The 18,380-nt window shown below is 44.6% G+C and overlaps 1 protein-coding gene across 6 annotated transcripts in view; it reads left to right on the top strand.

Moving 5' to 3' along the window:
- RGL1 (ral guanine nucleotide dissociation stimulator like 1) overlaps nucleotides 1-18,380 on the top strand; it is a gene marked incomplete at both ends in the record, with an annotated part of 162,133 nt that overhangs the window by 117,989 nt on the left and 25,764 nt on the right. For all 6 annotated transcript variants that reach the window (XM_080699285.1, XM_080699283.1, XM_080699281.1 and 3 more), the window contains 5 exons: nucleotides 2,031-2,155; nucleotides 3,442-3,657; nucleotides 7,264-7,367; nucleotides 11,577-11,661; nucleotides 18,271-18,360. In XM_080699285.1, the coding sequence (XP_080555411.1) occupies nucleotides 2,031-2,155; nucleotides 3,442-3,657; nucleotides 7,264-7,367; nucleotides 11,577-11,661; nucleotides 18,271-18,360 (620 nt within the window). The remainder of the gene's footprint in view (nucleotides 1-2,030; nucleotides 2,156-3,441; nucleotides 3,658-7,263; nucleotides 7,368-11,576; nucleotides 11,662-18,270; nucleotides 18,361-18,380) is intronic.

Below are 18,380 nucleotides of genomic sequence, written 5' to 3'. Positions count from 1 at the left end.
GGAGATGACCACCGTTTTGTGCCGCTAATAAGGGCTTCATCAAAGCAAGTTTCTGAGGCTGTTTTTTTCTTCTTTGAGGAATCAGACTCCTACTTTCAAGGACAAAGGGCAAGCCACCACTGCAGATCGTGGAGTGTTTGGAACACAGATTATCAGGCTTTAAAGAAATTAAGGAAGAGGCTCAGTCAGGCTTCCGGGACGACGTGGTTTCCTTCCCTGGGTGCTGGGGGTAGCTGCCATGGTGGCGGACACACTCGGAGCTTCTGATAGACATTTCCCTACAGTGATGCTGGATTTTCCTCAGTAGGGGAAAGGAAATGGTTCTCAGCACAGAAGAGGGAAGCCGCCCCAGCTCCAGAGGGACTATAGAAACCCCTGCCAGTACCTGCCGATTTTGTTGTGTGGGGGAACAGCGAGGGAGAAAGCAGTTGGGAGGGAGAAAGCAGTTGCGTCAGTAGGAGCTGACTGCCAGAGGCTCTGTAACTCTGATGAGCTCATCTGCCTGGAATGCTGGGCTCCAGGGGCAGCTCTCTCAGCTGCGGGACCTGCTCCCCAGGCCTCCTGCTGGCTTTGTGCTGCAGTGGAAAGCTCTGTGTTGGAGTCCAGCTCCCCGCACCAGGCTGGCCCTGGCTCCACGCCTAATTGGGAACCAGTGGGACCAGTCCTTGGTGTCTTCAGCCCAGCAAATGGAAGACAGAGCTTATTTGGCAGGGCAGGGGAGACAGCTTGACTTCACAGAAGCTTTTAGGCCGTACCCAAGAAGGAATCTTTTGCAAAGTTTGGAAAATTTTTAATCAAGAGAGCTTCTAAACCCTTTGTTTACTAAGTACAAGAGTCATTACTGAAAAGCAGTTTTAGGTGCGTGATTCTCACCGTATGCTTATTTTAGCCAATTGCATGCTGGCAAAAGCAATAAGCTTGTCTATGTTTTGAAGTAAAACTGGGCTTTCAGTTTTCACTTGCCTCTGGAAGAGAGTCAGAAGTGGAAAGGGTGGAGGATCGGCTGGGCCGCAGAGAGAGAGGGTCATGTAATCTTCACGCGCGGCAACAGTCCAGACACGTTATCAGGCAGCTGTGAGTGTCTGGTGAATGAGTGAATGAGGTCAGGCCTCAGCACATACATGCCCAGCCTCTGCCGTGCTTTACAGATATTCAGGTATACTTAAATGGCAACTGTCAAGAGGGATGTGAAGCCTTTCTGAATCTTTGGTTCCCCAGAGCAAGTTGGGCAGGAAGCAGCGGGAGGAGTGTACAGGGATGAGGAAGCGGGAAAAGGCAGGGAGGCTGGGATCACGTCCAGCTTCACCCAGTCGCATCTTTGCAAGTGGAGACTGGAGTTCTGTTCCAGGTTCCGGGCACCTTTGTTTTCTATTTAGAGTCCTGGGCAGGGACTTTCTCTTGCTTTTTCAGGCTGGAACCTAGGTAGCTTGCTAATCAATAATCTGTAAAAAGGCTCAGGTGACTCTATTCTGTTTCCTGCACACGTAGCTTTAGGCAGAAGCTGAAAACAACGCCCAGCATCTTGAGAGTACTCCACATATTTTGGAGAATTCTGAGGGACGCTTCATCCGCTTTCTTGATCCCCAGATGGCCCGTCCTACCCCGAAAGCTGGTTTGCCATCATGCCTGGCCCTTCGGGCTTCTGGTTTCGAGTGGGCTGGCAGTTGAAATCTTGAGTGGCTGGGCTACAGGAATTAGCTGGATTCGTCGTGGAGGTGGTCAGGGGGTTGAGGAAGCCTGACCTGAGGGTTGCCCCTGCATGTAGGCCTGAATTTCTCCCTCCAGACTTGGCACGACCTGGCCTTGGAATGGTTGGTCAGAGTGACGCCAGGAGGCCTCCAGACTGGATATAGAATCTGGGGCTGAGCAGAGCTTGCACCTCTACTTCCCACAGATTCATTGTGCTTGCTCTTTTCTCCCTCTGGATTTCCCAAAGGGTTAGCCTTTTCCCTGAATGAAAGAAGCACCATTTGACTCTCAAGTCCTACCCAGTGCCAGTCATTGACTCTCCCCCCCCACCATGTGAACAGATGGGCTTCCCAGCACCATCTCCTTCAGCCTGGAAGAGGAAGAGGAGCTGGACGGTGGAGGGCCCGCAGAGTTCACGTGCTTCTCAGAAGATCTCGTGGCGGAGCAGCTGACCTACATGGATGCAGTATGTCTTCTCTTGGCGTCTCAGAGGTGCTCCCACCCAAAACACTGGGCAGCGCTGGTGCTCCCCAGAGAGGGCGGGGGGTGATGCAGTGGAAGGCTTTTGGAATCCGTGGATGAGTCTGAATATCACGGGCCCGAGATCTTCTTGTCCTGGGCAAAGGTGCAATTTACTTGGAGTTCAATTCACAGAGGGAAATAAGAATTCTGATCCTAGTGAAACAGAATCTATCCTACTCCGTGGGTATTTCTCTCTCTTTAGACTCATAAATATTTCAAGAGCTGAACTGTTTATTTGGAGGATTGTAAAGGGGTCAAAGTATAAGCTGGGATAAAATAAATTTATTGAATCCACATGCAACTGTATCTGGCAGCTGATTTCCATGTGTGCTTCCTGGACCTTTGAAGTTGGGATATTTTTGTTAGCTATACATGTTTGATTACGTCAGTAAGCTCAATATTAGCTGGCAAATAACAAAGAAAAGAGGACTGTTAGGGATTCTCACAATGGATTTTGCTCTTCTGCATTACTTACGTTTGAGAAAACACTCTGGAGCATGCCAGTGTTTTCGTCTAACAAACATGCAGATAACAATATCAGAACAAGTCAGCTAGTCCAAAGAAGTAAATTCTTATGCAAACTTTTACGCATCTTATATTGAGTTGTGGTACTAATGAGAATCTGGTTTGTTTGACAGTTTCTCTTTTGGTAGCAAAACTGATAGCCTAAGGGAAGGATGGAAGATGGCACTGGTTATTTATAACTTTGAGGACAACACCTGAAAACCAGGCGTCAAAGCCCTCTGTCTTCTTTCCCCGTGTGATGCTGAATGGCTTCTTCTTTGATATGCTCCTTACTTTATTTTAAAGAAAGTGAAGCAGTGCCAACGAGGAGGGTCATGGCTCTACTTCTGTGGATCACTTCTCGGGTGCTCAGTGAGCATCCCAGACAGTTCTCGATCCCAAGTGCCCAGGACGCACCGTGGATATGATTTCAAGGTTAAAATAGCCACGACCACTTTTTTGGACCGGTAGCATAGATCTTACTCGACTTTCCTTAAGAAGGAGAAGTCAAAATGATTCGGGCCATTTGAAGTTCCTTTGGTCCTTGTGTTCTATTTGCTTACTTGAGCAGATTTAAAAAGCTCATGTAGACTTCTCCCATCCATGAATATATTAGTTATGCACTTTTGTGTATTTTCATGTGGCCACCAGAGGCTAATCAAGCAGAAAACACCAATGTATAGCTGATGTCTTTGCTGTCTGTAATAAGAATCTCTTTCATTGCAGCAACTGTTCAAGAGAGTGGTACCTCACCACTGCCTGGGCTGCATTTGGTCTCAACGGGATAAGAAGGAAAACAAACATTTGGCACCTACCATCCGCGCAACCATCTCTCAGTTCAACACCCTCACCAAATGCGTGGTCAGCACCATCCTGGGGGGCAAAGACCTCAGAACTCAGCAGAGAGCCAGGATCATCGAGAAGTGGATTAACATTGCTCATGTAATTGTCTTTTAAAAAATATCCTTTGTGCTTGGTGGACACTGGAGCCCACTCCATCACTCTGTCCAAATGATTTAGCCATTTGGTTGAAAGGCAGTTAAAAGACCATTTGTGCCAGACGACTGGGTTTGGGTTGTTGTTTCAAAGTAAGAAAAAGAATTGTCTCCTTACCTTGGGGTCTTATCAGCTTTCCTCTTAAAAAAAAAAAAAAAAAAAAAAAGGCCTCTGCTCAATTCTTTCTCTTCATGGTGTCCACACGGCAGCTTCTCCAGTCTGCGTTTTCCTTCGCCAGTGGATCTCTGTCCCATATTCAATAAAGATAGCCCATGGTCTATGTGTTAAACACACCGATCTTTATCTGAGAATAATTACCCATGCCTCCTTCCGGTAATTGGAAGCATTGCGACTCCTGTAGATTTGAAGAGCTGTTACCTCCTCACAGTTCGGACTATCTTTTCTACAGGACTGAGACACATAGACCTCGTATTAACCTTTCAAAGGGTCTTACGACTTCAGACCTCAAGTTGGAGGGCAGTAGTGTGTTCCTAGACCTGAGTTACATTCTGTCAGGGTCTAATCTTGTGGGACACCTGCTTATAGGCTGTATGACCTTCACTTACCAGCCTCTTACGTTATGACTGAGAAAATGACAGCGTTTAGTTAGTTGGGCATGTATTTTGTGAGCGCCTAATACGCATGAGCGACAGCATCATGTACTTTAGGGACATAATGGGATGGGACGTGATTGAATAACCTCAGCTGGGGCAGTAGAGGAGGCAGCTATGGAAGTGCTCTAAAAGAGGGGAGGGAGAAATCGCCTCTGAGTAGGTCAATCAAGGAAGGCCTCATAGATGCGTGTTTGAATTAGCTTTGAATAATAGAATTTGGGGCACTAGAGGATTAAAGGTTTTAAATTTTTTTTCTAGGCTGAAAAATATTATATCAACCAAAACTGATTTTGAAAAATAATCATTGTATAAATATCTTATAGTCTGTGTCCTGAGCTATATGGGTCAACCCTCGACCAAGCGTATTTGCTTGGTAGCCCATTTGCAATCTCTTCCGTTGAGTCCCGTCTGTAGGGCATAGTTAGTGCCTAAGTCTTTCACTTCCTCTTTTGCTGGTTTTAAGAACAAGGGTATAACTGTGCTGGAGAATTTGCCTTGTTCTGAGTCTTTAGGTGGTCAGTTATTCCAGACTTTTAGTATATGAAAAAAGCAAACAAGAAACAAAGAATATAAGTTGCATAGTAATGTACATTGCTCTTATTCTACGTTGAGCTTTTTTTCTCAACAAATAACTAGAAAAGATGTTCTGATGGAGTGATATTAGCATAAATTTTTCTTCCTTTTAATGATAAGGGAATATTTTGTGTCATGCATGCCGTAGCATTGACAGTGCCCTACATGTCTCAAAAGCAAATTGTCTATGTGACCCAATTCATTCCACTACTTAAAAGTCTATAGCAAGAGCCAGGCATGGTGGCACACGCTTGTAATCCCAGAATTCAGGAGGCTGAGACAGGATTGTGGTTCGCGGACAGCCTCAGCTACTTAGTGAGGCCCTTTGCAGCTCAGTGAGACCCTGTTTCAAAAATAAAGAATAAAAAATAGGGCTGGAGGTGTAGCTCAGAGGTAGAATGCCCCTGGGTTCCATCCCCAGTACCACACACCAAAAAAGTCCATAGCAAGAATAGAGCATCTTTGCATCTAACACAGTATGGTTCCCAGTGTGGCTTGTGGCCCAAGTTTAATACTAATAATGTATTCATATGATAACCAAAAATATAATTTGAGTTATATTCCAAATTTCATAGTATATGCAAAAAAGTCAAGGCTCCTTACCTTTGGTGATATAATTCTCTAATATTAAGTATGTTATGTCTTGAAGTTGTGTAGGGTAACTTAATAAAATAATGAAACTCACAGGTGGTTTCTTGCCAAGATTTATTTTACTTTTTCTGCATCTGTCACAATCAATATCTATTAAAAAGATGTTAAAAATGATAATAATTTTACATGCAGAAAATATTTCTAACCCGATATTACTATATAATCTTGGACAAGCCATTATGCAGCCTTTTTGCCCTTACCTCACATCATTTGGAAGATACTTCCTTTTCTAGAAACAGGACCAGATGCCTTTTATGCTCCTCTAAACCTTTGGTTTAAACCTTTTTCAGAATAACGTGTTCCATATGTTTATTACAATTTGCGTGATATGTCTGTGCCTGAATTCCCTTATTTATCGCAAGTACCCTGATCTTTAGAACATAACTTTTGGGTCCTGAACCTTTGTTGAACCATGCTCTCATAAGGTTGTTTCCCAGACTACAAATCAGAGTGTCTTTCTCTTTCTTGCTTGCTTGCTTTTGTTTGTGGGGGAGGTACACTGAAACATTTAAAAAGGGTGGGCATGACTTTTATCAAACACATTGGCATTTCCTCTAAAGAAAATGTTTGAGGTTTGCTTGGCATAGTTTTCAGGAGCCAGATTTGGGGACGCTAACTTAGAGCATGCTGCTGGCCTTCATAGCAGGGTGAGCATTACTTCATGACTTGATTCCGGAAGCTGTTTGCACGTATGGCCAACACCCTAGGGCCTCTCACCCCAGATGTTTTGCACGAAGCCAAACATACACTCAACACGTTGCAGTCAGTAGTGAACGGAGGGTGCTTTGCTTACGTGCCTGTGTATGAAGCGTCTCCTTTGACACGGCATAGCAACTCCCCACATCGTCACATTCCCATGACAGCTACGCATGGGGCCCTCTTCCTCACGCTTGGGCTGTCCCTGCTATTCACAGAGCAGGACTTTGACTCCAGGCTCATCGATGGCTGATGCTCCAGGCTTGGCTCCTTAGGGTTGCTTAAGTTGAAGCACAGAGCCTTTCTCCTTACCCAGAAAATGACATCCAAAATGTTTCCTGTTCTCTTTCTATTTTGTTTTAAAACACTGCCAAAAATGAATCTTATTTTAAAAGCCTAAGTTATTTTGGAAGCATTGAAGTACCAAGGTGTTTCTGAATGTTTACGATTGTGGGATAAGCCAATTGGAAACCAAATGAATGTGTATAAAAATATTCCCCCTTGGCTAAGAGCATAAAAGCCAAAGTTCAGCTTGTGGTGAATTTTTATTGCCAAGTTATATACACCTCTCAGGACAAGGGCTGCTCAGATGGTGGATGCCATCTGAACTCGAGTTGCTGCCCGGTTCCCTCGTGGCTGCAGGATACCTGGTCCTTCGTGTGTATTTTTAGGGCATGTGTGTGCTTTCAGCAGAAGAATGTTGCTTTCTCTAGCATAGCTCTGTAGACGCACCTCCATTCGTGTTTTTACTGGGGAAGCTGGAAACTATAAAACTGTAACAACGACGCAAAAAAATATATTAAAGGGAGAAAAACAAGCAGCCAGAGCCAAAATCTATAAAGTGTTTTGGTGACCGGGGTGGGAGGAAGGAGCCACTTTTTGATGTCCAGTATTTATTCAGCTGCCTATTTAGTGGTAAGAATTCCTAGCAGCTGTGATACCTCTAAAACAGGAAACCACCGACCCACTGCAATATTGATACTTAAATGCCTTTATGTCTTAATCACTCCCCTTACAGGAATGTAGAATCCTGAAGAATTTCTCCTCCTTGAGGGCCATCGTTTCCGCACTGCAGTCAAATTCCATCTATCGGTTGAAAAAGACCTGGGCTGCTGTCCCAAAGTAAGTCCCCCAGGGTCCGCTCTTCTTTTCTTTGGCTGGGGATTTGCTTCTCCACCCTTCGAAGGGTCTCTACCTTCAAAGCTTATATTTTATGACAAGAGGAGAACACTGACATCCTCTGCCCTGGGCAGGGTCCATTTTACACGTAATCATTCATGCATTTTGAGGCAGGGCTGTGGCAGAAGCCAAACTCATTCTCTAAGTATGCCAGAGCCAAGCTGATCAGCCTTGGGGGGATCTGAAGGATGTGCTTATCATCTGGATTTTGAGGGCTCAGGTTGTGGCGTGATGAAGTTAGAGTGAATTGCCGTGACTTCTGGCTATATTTTTAGACTCTTTTGAAAGGTCAAAGCTATTCCAGACTGTGAGGAATAATGTGTGTAGTGAGGGCATTGAGTCTTGATGTTCAACAGGAAACTTTTTATTTATTCATTTTTGTGGTCCTGGAGATTGGATCCAGGTGCTTTCTACCCTAGACCTACACCCCAGCCCTATTTGACTGTTTATTTTGAAGCAGGGACTTACCAAGTTGTAGAAGGCCTCGCTAAGTTGCTGAGGCTGGCCGTGAACCTGTGATCCTAACAGGAAACTCTTTAGTCCACTTCTACTTCAGCATATTAAAAGCCGTCTTAGCAATGTTAAAACCTTGTAAGTGGCCGAGGGGGGGAGCTCCCCAAGTGCTGTGTGTAAGTATGTCACGATCACTACGAATTACACAGTGATGTGAGACGATAATGCTCCAATAAAAGAAAAAAAAAAGTGTGTTCTTTCCTCGGTGTCTGCCTGAAAGGATGAACTGGCCAGTCTGTGCTGGGTGTCTTGTTTTGTTTTGCTCATATTTCTCCGTGTAACCTGTGGGGTAATTGACACCTTAATTCCCTTATTATTTCACAATTGCTACTTCCAGAACTTCACTTGTACATCAGTGAACTTTGTGCACAAGATGGAACCTGGGGGTGGCCGTTCTGGTCCCACGGCACTCTAGGTTTGGGGGGCTGGAGCTTGTTGTCATGGGGACTGACGAGGCCAGCTACATCCAAGTCTTCCCAAGTTTGAACTCGTCAGGCTGTGCTGCCGTATCGAGGAAGAGTGTGTGGGCTCTGTGAGTCTACACTGTGTCCATAGTCAGTTTGGCCAGGCGTGGGGCCAGCTGGGAGCCGGGACTGCCCTGGCGGAAGTGGTGCATTTGTCCTCAGAGTGGAAGGCCTAGGTGGTTTTATCAGTTCACTCAAAGCCGATTAAGCGCTAAGGGACCAATGCCGGTCAAACTTGCGAGCGCTCCCCTCTGGAAAACAGAATTCCATAAATGTATGCTGGAAAATGAGTGTGGGAGGGCGCGAGCTTTCTGGTGAGCTCCTACACCAGGCAGGGGACAGTCTCCTTGGGAGACGTCACATTATTTATAAGGCAGTTTCTGGTAGATTAGATTAGAGGAGAAACTTTAAGCAGATGATTTAAAAAAAATTTTTTTTTTTTTTTTGGTGGTACTGGATATGGAAGCCTCCTACCTCCAGGCTACACTCCCAGACCTATTTTTTTTTTTTTAATATTTATTTGGAAACAGGGTCTCTTAAGCCAACGAGGCTGGCTTCGAACCTGCGCGATCCTCCAGTCTCCGCCTCCCAAGCTCGGGGATCACAAGTGTGCCCACCGCGCCCGGCTTGAGCAGATGAACTTAATGCTTCACACTGTAGAGTTGTAGAAGCCATAGCACTTGGCCTCCAAAGCCCATGCTTTGTTCATGATACCACTCTCTACCTAGCGGGAGGGAAACTGGCACTGGGCATTTCAAAGTCAATGTGATTTTTTTCAATTACCTCTGTTTTCTTGGGTTATTTCTTTTCTTTCTCCCTTTCTTTCTCTTTCTTTTCTCTTTTACTTTTTATATCTTTTGTATTGGGATTGAACCTAGTTTAATTCTACCCACAGACCTATTTTATTATTTTTATTTTGAAATAGCATCTCTCTAAGTTGCTGAGGCTGGCCTGGAATCTACAATTCTCCTGTCTCAGCCTCCCAAGTACTAGAATTACAGGCAAAAGCCACCATGCCCAGCTCCTCTTCATTGTTTTCAAGAATGAGATGAGCATGTGAAAGAGATTAGTTAGCTGATTTTCCTCTGCACGTATAACTTAGGAAACATCTATGTCATAGCACATCATGAGCTGTTGGTCCCTGGTGCAGCATGGGGGAGAATCAGAAGCACACCACGTCGCCTTCCACCTGTGCCATCACCTCGCCCTCCTCTTATCACCACTTCCACCCAACTGTGGCGTCAAAGACAAAGGAATGGGCAGGTGCTGAAATGCCACCTTGTCTGATTGCAATGAAATATAATTTTGTGGATTTTTGTGTGTGTGATTGACTAATATGGCACTCTGCAAAGTCACCTAGCCACCCTAAGCTCTGTTCTGTACCAAATTTGAGGCTAAAACACAAGTAAAAATACAGTGGGTTTGTACTAAATCTCTGTGGTTGCTGTATGTATGAGAAGCTCTATTCTTTGGCTGGCTTTTTGTGCCACTTTTAAAAAATGAACAAAAACATCCTTAGAGTTGAATCCCATTCAGCATGTCTGTTTGTGTCTTGGTAACGGGGGTGCTGGAGTGTCGGGGCTCCTGAGAGATGACCCCGGGTCAAGATATTTTACTTGGTTTTCACTTTGCCCACAGTCCTTTAAATGTCCAGCTTTCATATTGACAAGGAGGATACCTACTTATTTCTCTTTATTAGGGCCACATGTAATTAAGATCTTAATTATTGCCTCCAAAATATAAATAGCTTTGAATGGTCTTCTTTATTATGAGAATATCATCACACTTGTTGTGATGCAAATAAGTTCTTAATGTCTTTTTCATGATAACAAACATGTTGCTTATATGAGCATCTGGCCCCTAATTCTCCGCCTTCGGAATCATCCACTCGGCAGCCCTGGAGGGCCGTGTGGAGGCAGCAGGAGGTGTGGAGGCCACGTACCAGACAGGGCTGGGCGCTCAGGGCCTTTACTGTGCAGCATTTGCACCAAATCGCTGGGAAAGCTGATACTCAAGAAAGCTAAGCAGCTCCTCCTAGATCACTCAGCCAGTGAAGCACCAAGCTGAGATTTGAATCCACCCCCAAGGCCATTTGGCTGCCCATTCCATTCAAGGTCCACCATTCTGCTCTGACTCTGCCAATAAGAACTCTGGGCTGTGATTCAGAAAATTCGGAATCTGACTTCCTATCCGAAGTTAGGGGTCTGGCCAAGATGAGCTCTCTGGTCCCACTGAGTTCACTGTGTGTTGTGAAGATAGTTTTTTTTTTTTTTGGGGGGGGGGTACTGGAGTTCCTGGAAGCCCTTCTACCTCCGGGCTAAGTTAGGGGTCTGGCCAAGATGAGCTCTCTGGTCCCACTGAGTTCACTGTGTGTTGTGAAGATAGTTTTTTTTTTTGGGGGGGAGGGTACTGGAGTTCCTGGAAGCCCTTCTACCTCCGGGCTACACTCCCAGACCTATTTTTACATTTTTATTTGGAAACAGGGTCTCCTAAGCCAGCACGCGTGGCTGGCTTCGAACCTGTGCGATCCTCCTGTTCCCGCCTCCCAAGCGCGGGGATTACAAGCGTGCGCCACCACGCCCGGCTAGATTTTTTTATTTCTTATTTTTAACTCACTGAAGAGAACATGTCCCAGTTGAATGACTTGGTGCCCTAATCGAACCAGTCGTTTTGTATGATTCTAACACTCATGGTTAGAAAATAATCCTCTCTTCACACAGTAGACATGTTCACTTAAAAAAAAAATGCCTCTCTGCATGCAAGAAGTTAAAGAAGATACTGGCTTCACCTGTATTCATATTACCCACCAGTTCTGAGATCAAAACAATCTTCCAGCTAGATACCATGGCACATGCTTGTAATCCCAAAACTTGGGAGCCTGATACCGAAGGATCAGAAGTTCGAGACTAGCTTCAGCAATGTAATAAGACTTTCAGGAATCTAGGAAGACCTTGTTTCAAAACAAAACAAACGAACAAATAAACAAAAAATAAGAACAATAGGGCTGGGGGTGTAGCTTGAAAGTAGAATTCTCCTGCATTCAACCCTCAGTACCACAAAACAAATAAATAAACAAAAAAACCTTTCATAGTTGTAGGTACTGAGGACAGCTAGGCTGAAGGTATTAGGTTTTTACAATCTTTATTGTTAATATTTTCTTACTCCCTTTTCCTAGGGACCGAATGCTGATGTTTGAGGAACTCTCAGATATCTTCTCAGACCACAATAACCATCTGACCAGCCGGGAGCTCCTGATGAAGGTGAGGCTCAGGGCACGCGTAGCCTGTTGGTGGCTCTGGGATCCATCCCAGGGACATTCTTTCAGTCTTCCCGGCAGGCAGGCAGAATTTTTGTCTCTTATGCATAACCTGGGAAACTTGTTGCTGAGAGAGTACGAAGTCCAGCTTAGCCATCTCCTTCTACCTCCTCAGCTTCCCTGTTATACAACCAGGTTGTGAAACTTGAGTTGATGTGTGCACTTCTTTAACCAGCTACGCCACAGATCCCAAGTGCTGGCAGTCGGGTGGGTGAGAGGCCCTGGAATATTCCTTCTCAGCAAAACAGCTCCTAGAATGACAGGGCTGGGCTTGCAATTCCACATCCTTTATTTGGACCAAATTGTGCAATCTTTCGGTCAGTGACTTCTAATGAGCCACCAGTAGGTGGTAACTTCTGAACTGCATGCGAGGCAGAGATATGGCTTGGCCTGTTTTATTTCTCCAGAAATGTGTGCAGAGTCTAACATTTGAAAAGCCCTCAACTCTAGCTGTATGCAGATGACTAACACAGACCCTGTTCTAGGAGTTCACCTCTAGGAGTTGATAGGCACAGCCACTGGGCAGTGGTCAAATAATGATCAACAGGTCCTGAACAGTCAGCAGAGGGGTGCTAATGCAGGCCAGATGCTATCTTCAGAGCCTTTCTCTAAAGGAGATTTCATCCTCCTCCTTTTGCAGATAGCCAAGGGTCAGAGGAGGAAGTAGCATGCCTTAAAGGTACACATCTGGCAGGTGATAGAGCCACGTGTAGGTCATCTTTTTATTACTGTGACAAATAACAAGAAAAATTGACTTACAAGAAGAGGCATTTGTTTTGGCCTGTGACTTTAGAGGTACAGTCCACAGTTGCCTGGCTCCATTGCTGCGGGCGGGGGGTGAGGCAGAGTGTCTTGATGGAGCAGAGGCTGCCAGGAAGCTGAAAGAGAAAGAGAAAGGGGCCAGGGACAGAGGCAGCCCCCAGGGGCATGCCCCCAAGGGTCCACTCACTTGGGCCAGGCGCCACCACCACCGTTTTTATCACCTTCCGGCAGCCCACTCAGCATGATCCTTCAGTGGCTTCACCCACTGATTAAGGGAGAGCCCTCGTGATCCCAACACTTCCCACAGGCCCTGTGTCTGAACACTGCTGTGCTGGGGATCAAGCCTTCAGCACATGACTTAAGCCATAACAGACTGAAATGTGAATCCAGTCTGGTGAGCCCCTAAGGCCTGGGCTTTTAAGCTGGGTGTAGTGGCTCGCTCTTGTAATCCCAGCATTTGGGAGGCTGAGACAGGAGGATCATGGTTTGCAGACAGCCTCAGATACTTAGTGAGGCCCTCTGCAACTTAATAAGACCCCGTTTCAAAGTAAAGAATCAAAAAAATAGGACTGTGGGTATAGCTCAGAGGTAGAATGCCCCTGGGTTCCATCTCTAGTATCACAATAAATAAATAAATAAATAAATAAATAAATAAATAAATAAATACTGTGCTTTTATTATTTAGGCATGGTGCTATTTCTTCTAACCCCTGGAAGTTGAGGGTGGGGTAGAGCAGGTACAACTCCATAGAAGAGATAAATCAGTAATTTAGTAGATATTGATTGAGCATTCATGATGTGCTAGGTATTGGGGATCCATGCTGATCTTCAAATTTCTGATCTTAAGAGGATTACAGTCTCATGGGATGGTGGGAGAGTAGACAGTTATAAAGTAGTGTACGTCCTACCATAGGGGGAAGTCCTGAACCTGGCAATTAGAGTTTTCTTGTCTGGGGTCTCCTTTTCTGTAAATTGGAGACCGTATCAGTAATGGGCCTATTGACCTCATAGAATTTGTTGGACATTTGTTACAGTAAAACTTGTGAAAGCACTATGAAAATAAGGTATTTTTAGTGTTTGAAATTGGATGTAATTATAAAATTTTATTATATAAAAGAAAGGGTGCATAGGAATTGCAAATGAATAGAGCTAAAGTTGAAGTTTGAGTCAGGGAGGATGTGTGGACCAGGAATGAAAGTTGAGGGAGGTAGGGTCACTAAGGAAAAGCAGCCAGATGATGACTCTTATCACACTTTCAAATCTAAAACTCATGGGTTCGTCATTTCTGTAAAGGCACCTGGTATGGTCTTCATGAGTATTCTCCTTCCAAGTCCTACCCATCCTTCTTGGGTATGTGTGGACTCTCATTTTCTGGAAGCCTTCCCTGACGTCCTCAGGTCTGATTAAGTGCCTTCCCATGCCCTCTCGCAGAAGCTCACCATTCCTGTGCCCTAGCACTTACCACATGCACCATAGGAGTTGTAGGTGGATGGAACCTGTCTCTCTGCTGGCCTGTAAGTATCTTACAGGCAGGGGCTACATATGTCTTTATTCACTCAGTCTTGTTAATGCCTAATGCAATGCTTGACATGCAGCATATGTCCAAAAACTATGGTTTGATTGCATGGATCGATGGGTCTTATCATCCCCATGGCTTTAACGTTGTGCCCACCATTGGCCTTTCTCAGAGTGGATGGTTTGCAGGGTGGTTTCTGCTGATGTCTGTCTTTGGATTTGGACCACCTGATAACTGCACACTCAACAGCCATCACTGAGATTGTGTTACATCCTCTTCATATCCCTGTGGCTTCAGAGACTTTAAATGGAAATCCATCTGGCTGGAAGGAGAGAGCTTTATGATCTCCCTGTCCCTAATGCAAAGCTAGACTAGCTGGAGCCACACATTCAAACCCCCACGGCCCTGAGTCATTCTTCTAAGGTAGATAAATTGAATACTGTGTGGCTCGTTGCCTGGTGGAAACCTTAGAAGCAAAGCTATATCTGAACATTAAAGATCCCGTAAACCTTTCTTGAATATAGAAGTTTACTTCAGTCCTCTAAGTTAAATTTTTTATATGTGACTCAAGTCCCAAAGAAATGGAAAACTTGGCTACAGATTTGTGTGGTCTGTGCATTATCATTAATGACAGTGGAATGCTTTGGGCAGTCTGCATGTGCCTGTAGGCCCCTCTCCTGTCATCTCTGTTGATCATTCTTCAGAGGAAGTATATAATTCTGAGTGTAAATTATCAGCACAGTTTAGAAAAATGGAATCAAGGTACTTAGGTTCTCAAAAGAACTACTGGGCTCGGCTCTGTTTCTAATATATTACTCCAAGACTTTATACAATTCTATTGTTGGGTAATCTTAGTTTTAAATGACCTGTCTTCTAGTTCTGGGTAAATGCAGTGTGCCACTTTTATGATATTATGGCCCAGGCAACATAATAATTAGAAAAAAATCTGTTATTTTCCCTTTTTTTGGGGGGTGGGTACTAGGGTTAGAACCCCAGGGGCATTTTACCTCTAAACTGCACCCCCAGCCCTATCCCATTTTTTTAAACATGGTCTCACTAAATTGATGAGCCTGCTTTGAACTTGTGATCCTTCTGTCTCAACCTCTCAAGTACTGGGATTACAGGCATGAGCCACCATGCCTGGCTGTGATTTTCCTCTTAACTGTTGAATATGCACTTGTTTCTTCCCAAAGATTATCTTAAGTGTGTTATAGCCTTGTAATTTTTGAAACAGGTAATTCTAAACAGGTGAATCTTAGAGTCCATGTATTTCAAAACAACAGGAAAGTAAACTATCAGTAAATCTTCTTTGTTCTTGTGACTCTTGGTAATAATTTTCCATGGCTGAATTGATGTGAATGACTGTTGGAAAGTTCCAGAAGTTGGACTCAGATTGTATGTAACAGTCATCTGGTGGAGATACATGATTTTTACATATAATTTATTTTTTAAAATTTTATTTATAAGTGGAACATATTGAAAATGGTATACATTTAGATTGTGCTTTGTGCCCTTTCCCCCCCTATTTCCCTTCCCCCCTCCCAATAAAGTGTCCAGGTTAAGCATGTTATATTTATAGTATTACCCATATTCATATGTAGCTCCTTCATTGAACAACCTCAGCTTTCTTCCTCTCCTATCCTTCCATTCTAGCTTTGCTGAGATTTCCCCTCCATCATCTGGAATCCCTCTGGTATTACCACTACTCCCAAGCTTGGGCATGTTAGAGAAAACAGATGTCCCTTCTAACCCCAATCAGAGTGGCAAACATAAAGAAATCAAACAACAACAATTGCTGGCGAGGATGTGGGGAAAGAGGAACTCTTTTACACTGTTGGTGGGAGTGCAAAGTAGTTCAGCCACTATGGAGATCAGTGTGGAGATTCCTTAGAAAACTGGGAATAGATCCACCATTTGATCCGGCTTTACCACTCCTGGGTATCTTTCCAAAGGGGTTGAAATCAGAGAACTGCAGTAACATATGCATACCCATGGTCATAGCAGCACAGTTTGTAATAGCCAAAATATGGAACCAACCTAGATCTCCATCATCAGATGAATGGATTGCAAAATTATAGGAAATACACACAATGGAATTCTATTCAGCTATAAAGAAGAATAAAATAATAGCATTTGCAAAAAAAATGGAAGGAGCTCAAGAACATTATGTTAAGTGAGATTAGTCAAGCACAGAGATATGTGTTTAATGAGCTCCAAAACATGCTAACATCAAAGTCGGACCAAGAGACTGTTAGAATTGTAAAGACCTATTCAAATGAAAAGAGCTTCTTAGCTATAGTTTAGCCACTTATTGAAATGGACCCAGAAATTAGTAGATGAGGTCCTTCTAGACATATAAGAGGTCTCTCTGAGACTAGGAACAATGTGGATGAGGACAGCTGAACTCTGCTAACGATGGAGATAGATACAAGGTGAGACTCAGGTGAGAAATTTGTACTAGAAAGAAGGAAAGAGACGGACAGAGACAGAAAGACACCAGGAGAGAAAAAAGGAGTGGGAGGTGAATGGGGGATTCAGAACTCACCCATATTGACGTTATGAGATTGGGTAGCATTTCCAATGATGTGAGTGCACTAGAAAGCCCTCAAGAGGATAACTGGAACAGGAAGAGAGTCTGAGCATGAGCAGTAAGAGGCAGAAGGAAAAAACCAGAGTGCTGCCATCACAAGAGCCCACCAAGAGTTTCCAGAAGGTTCGAGGGGTTGGTGTTGTGAGGTAATAGAGAGTTGGGGATTTGGGGCCAAGGAAGGAAAACACTAAATGTGGTGATGAGGTGGATTTTCAGTTGACACCTCATTTGGAAGAGCCGACACTAGTCAGTCTTTTTAAAAAGTGCCACAGCCAGGGCTGGAATCTCATTCTCATCAACTTGTGGAGTCATGGAATCAGTAAGTTCCCTCTTGGCTCTTTTTCTCTCCTAAGAAAGAGGTAATCCTCCTTGGTCGCTCTGTGATTCTTTGGATGCTCTGAACTTTTCAGAAATAGTTAATAAGAACCTCAGTATATCTGCAATAATGCATTATCAAGAGCCTAGAAGAAGAACAGAGGAACCTACACATTAGAAAGAGGTGGGCATTCCTATTCATGTCACACCAAATAGATTTCGCACTCCTAGAAAGTTCTTACAACTTTGGGAGAACACATAACCCCCTAGCACAGAAGTTGCACATGTCACACTACTAATGCGCGTCTTCAGGACACTCTGTAGTCAGAAATCATTGGATGGTAGCTCCTTATTATTGCCTGTAATAGGGGGAACTGAAATAGATGGTAAGTCGCTGTGGGTCCTGCCCTTCGTGTTCTACCTGGGGCTTAGGTGAAAGCTGGCAAATGACAGAATCTACTTGTGCCCCGCCTCCCTCAGCAAGGCCGTGTCGCTGGAAAAAGAGTGCTCGTGCAGTTATACAGTAGTGCAAGGTCACATGCTAAGGCATATAATAAACTCAGGGAAAACTGACCAAGGAAAAGTCAATGGAGAGGTTGTACACCACTGAATTGTGAAATTTACCACCCATTCATCTAGTTCCTGGAAAATAGGAACTAAACAAGACCCAAACCACAAGCCCAAAACACTTTGTGCTCATTCAGCAAACTCATAATTAGTCATTATGTAGAGTTATTTTGTCACCGAAGATAGGAGAAGAGAAAGGGTGGCCCTCTGTCCCCAGGCACCAGGAGGAAGGACAGAGCTGTAAGACTCCCAAAGCTGGGAGGCAACTGAGGAGGGACTGGAGAGACAGGCGAAATGTGTGAAGGTCTCACTTTCACGAATTGGCAATGTCCCACGAAACTGGACTTCCTCAGAAAACTCCCGGTAACAAGGTTTCACTTAGCTTAGAAATACCATGGAGAGAGCCCTGTCTTTCACAGAATGACGACACATCATTTCAGGCCAAGATCAAGAAATTGCAAAATGTAGGGCAGAAGGTGTCTTAGTTTCCAGCACGTAGCGATCACTTTGAGTGAAATTTGGGACATATAAAGGTGTCCCATTCCAGGAATTGCCTGCCTCATAGCACCCACTGATTTTATAATCAAATCAGGCACTCTTCTTACCGAGTAGGGGGGACGGAGTTATCCAAGACCACCGGGCCTCATACCAAGAGAACCCCCCCCCACAGGCCCCAGCTAAGGGTTTGCTCAGTGGCTGGGGGCCTGTCACTGTGCAGACTCGCACAGAGGTCGGTGGCAGAGTCTGCACTCTCTCCAGAGCGGCCTCTTCCTCACTCTTCTCTCCCTCTGCTCTGTTTCTTAGGAGGGAACCTCGAAATTTGCAAACCTGGACAGCAGTGTGAAGGAGAACCAGAAGCGAACCCAGAGAAGGCTCCAGCTGCAGAAGGACATGGTAGGTGCATTCTTCCTCAT

The sequence above is a fragment of the Muscardinus avellanarius genome, assembly GCF_963383645.1.
Source record: "Muscardinus avellanarius genome assembly, chromosome: 7".
Lineage (NCBI taxonomy): Eukaryota > Metazoa > Chordata > Mammalia > Rodentia > Gliridae > Muscardinus > Muscardinus avellanarius.
Note: the sequence above shows the minus strand (reverse complement) of the source record. Positions and strands in the feature narration are given on the sequence as shown.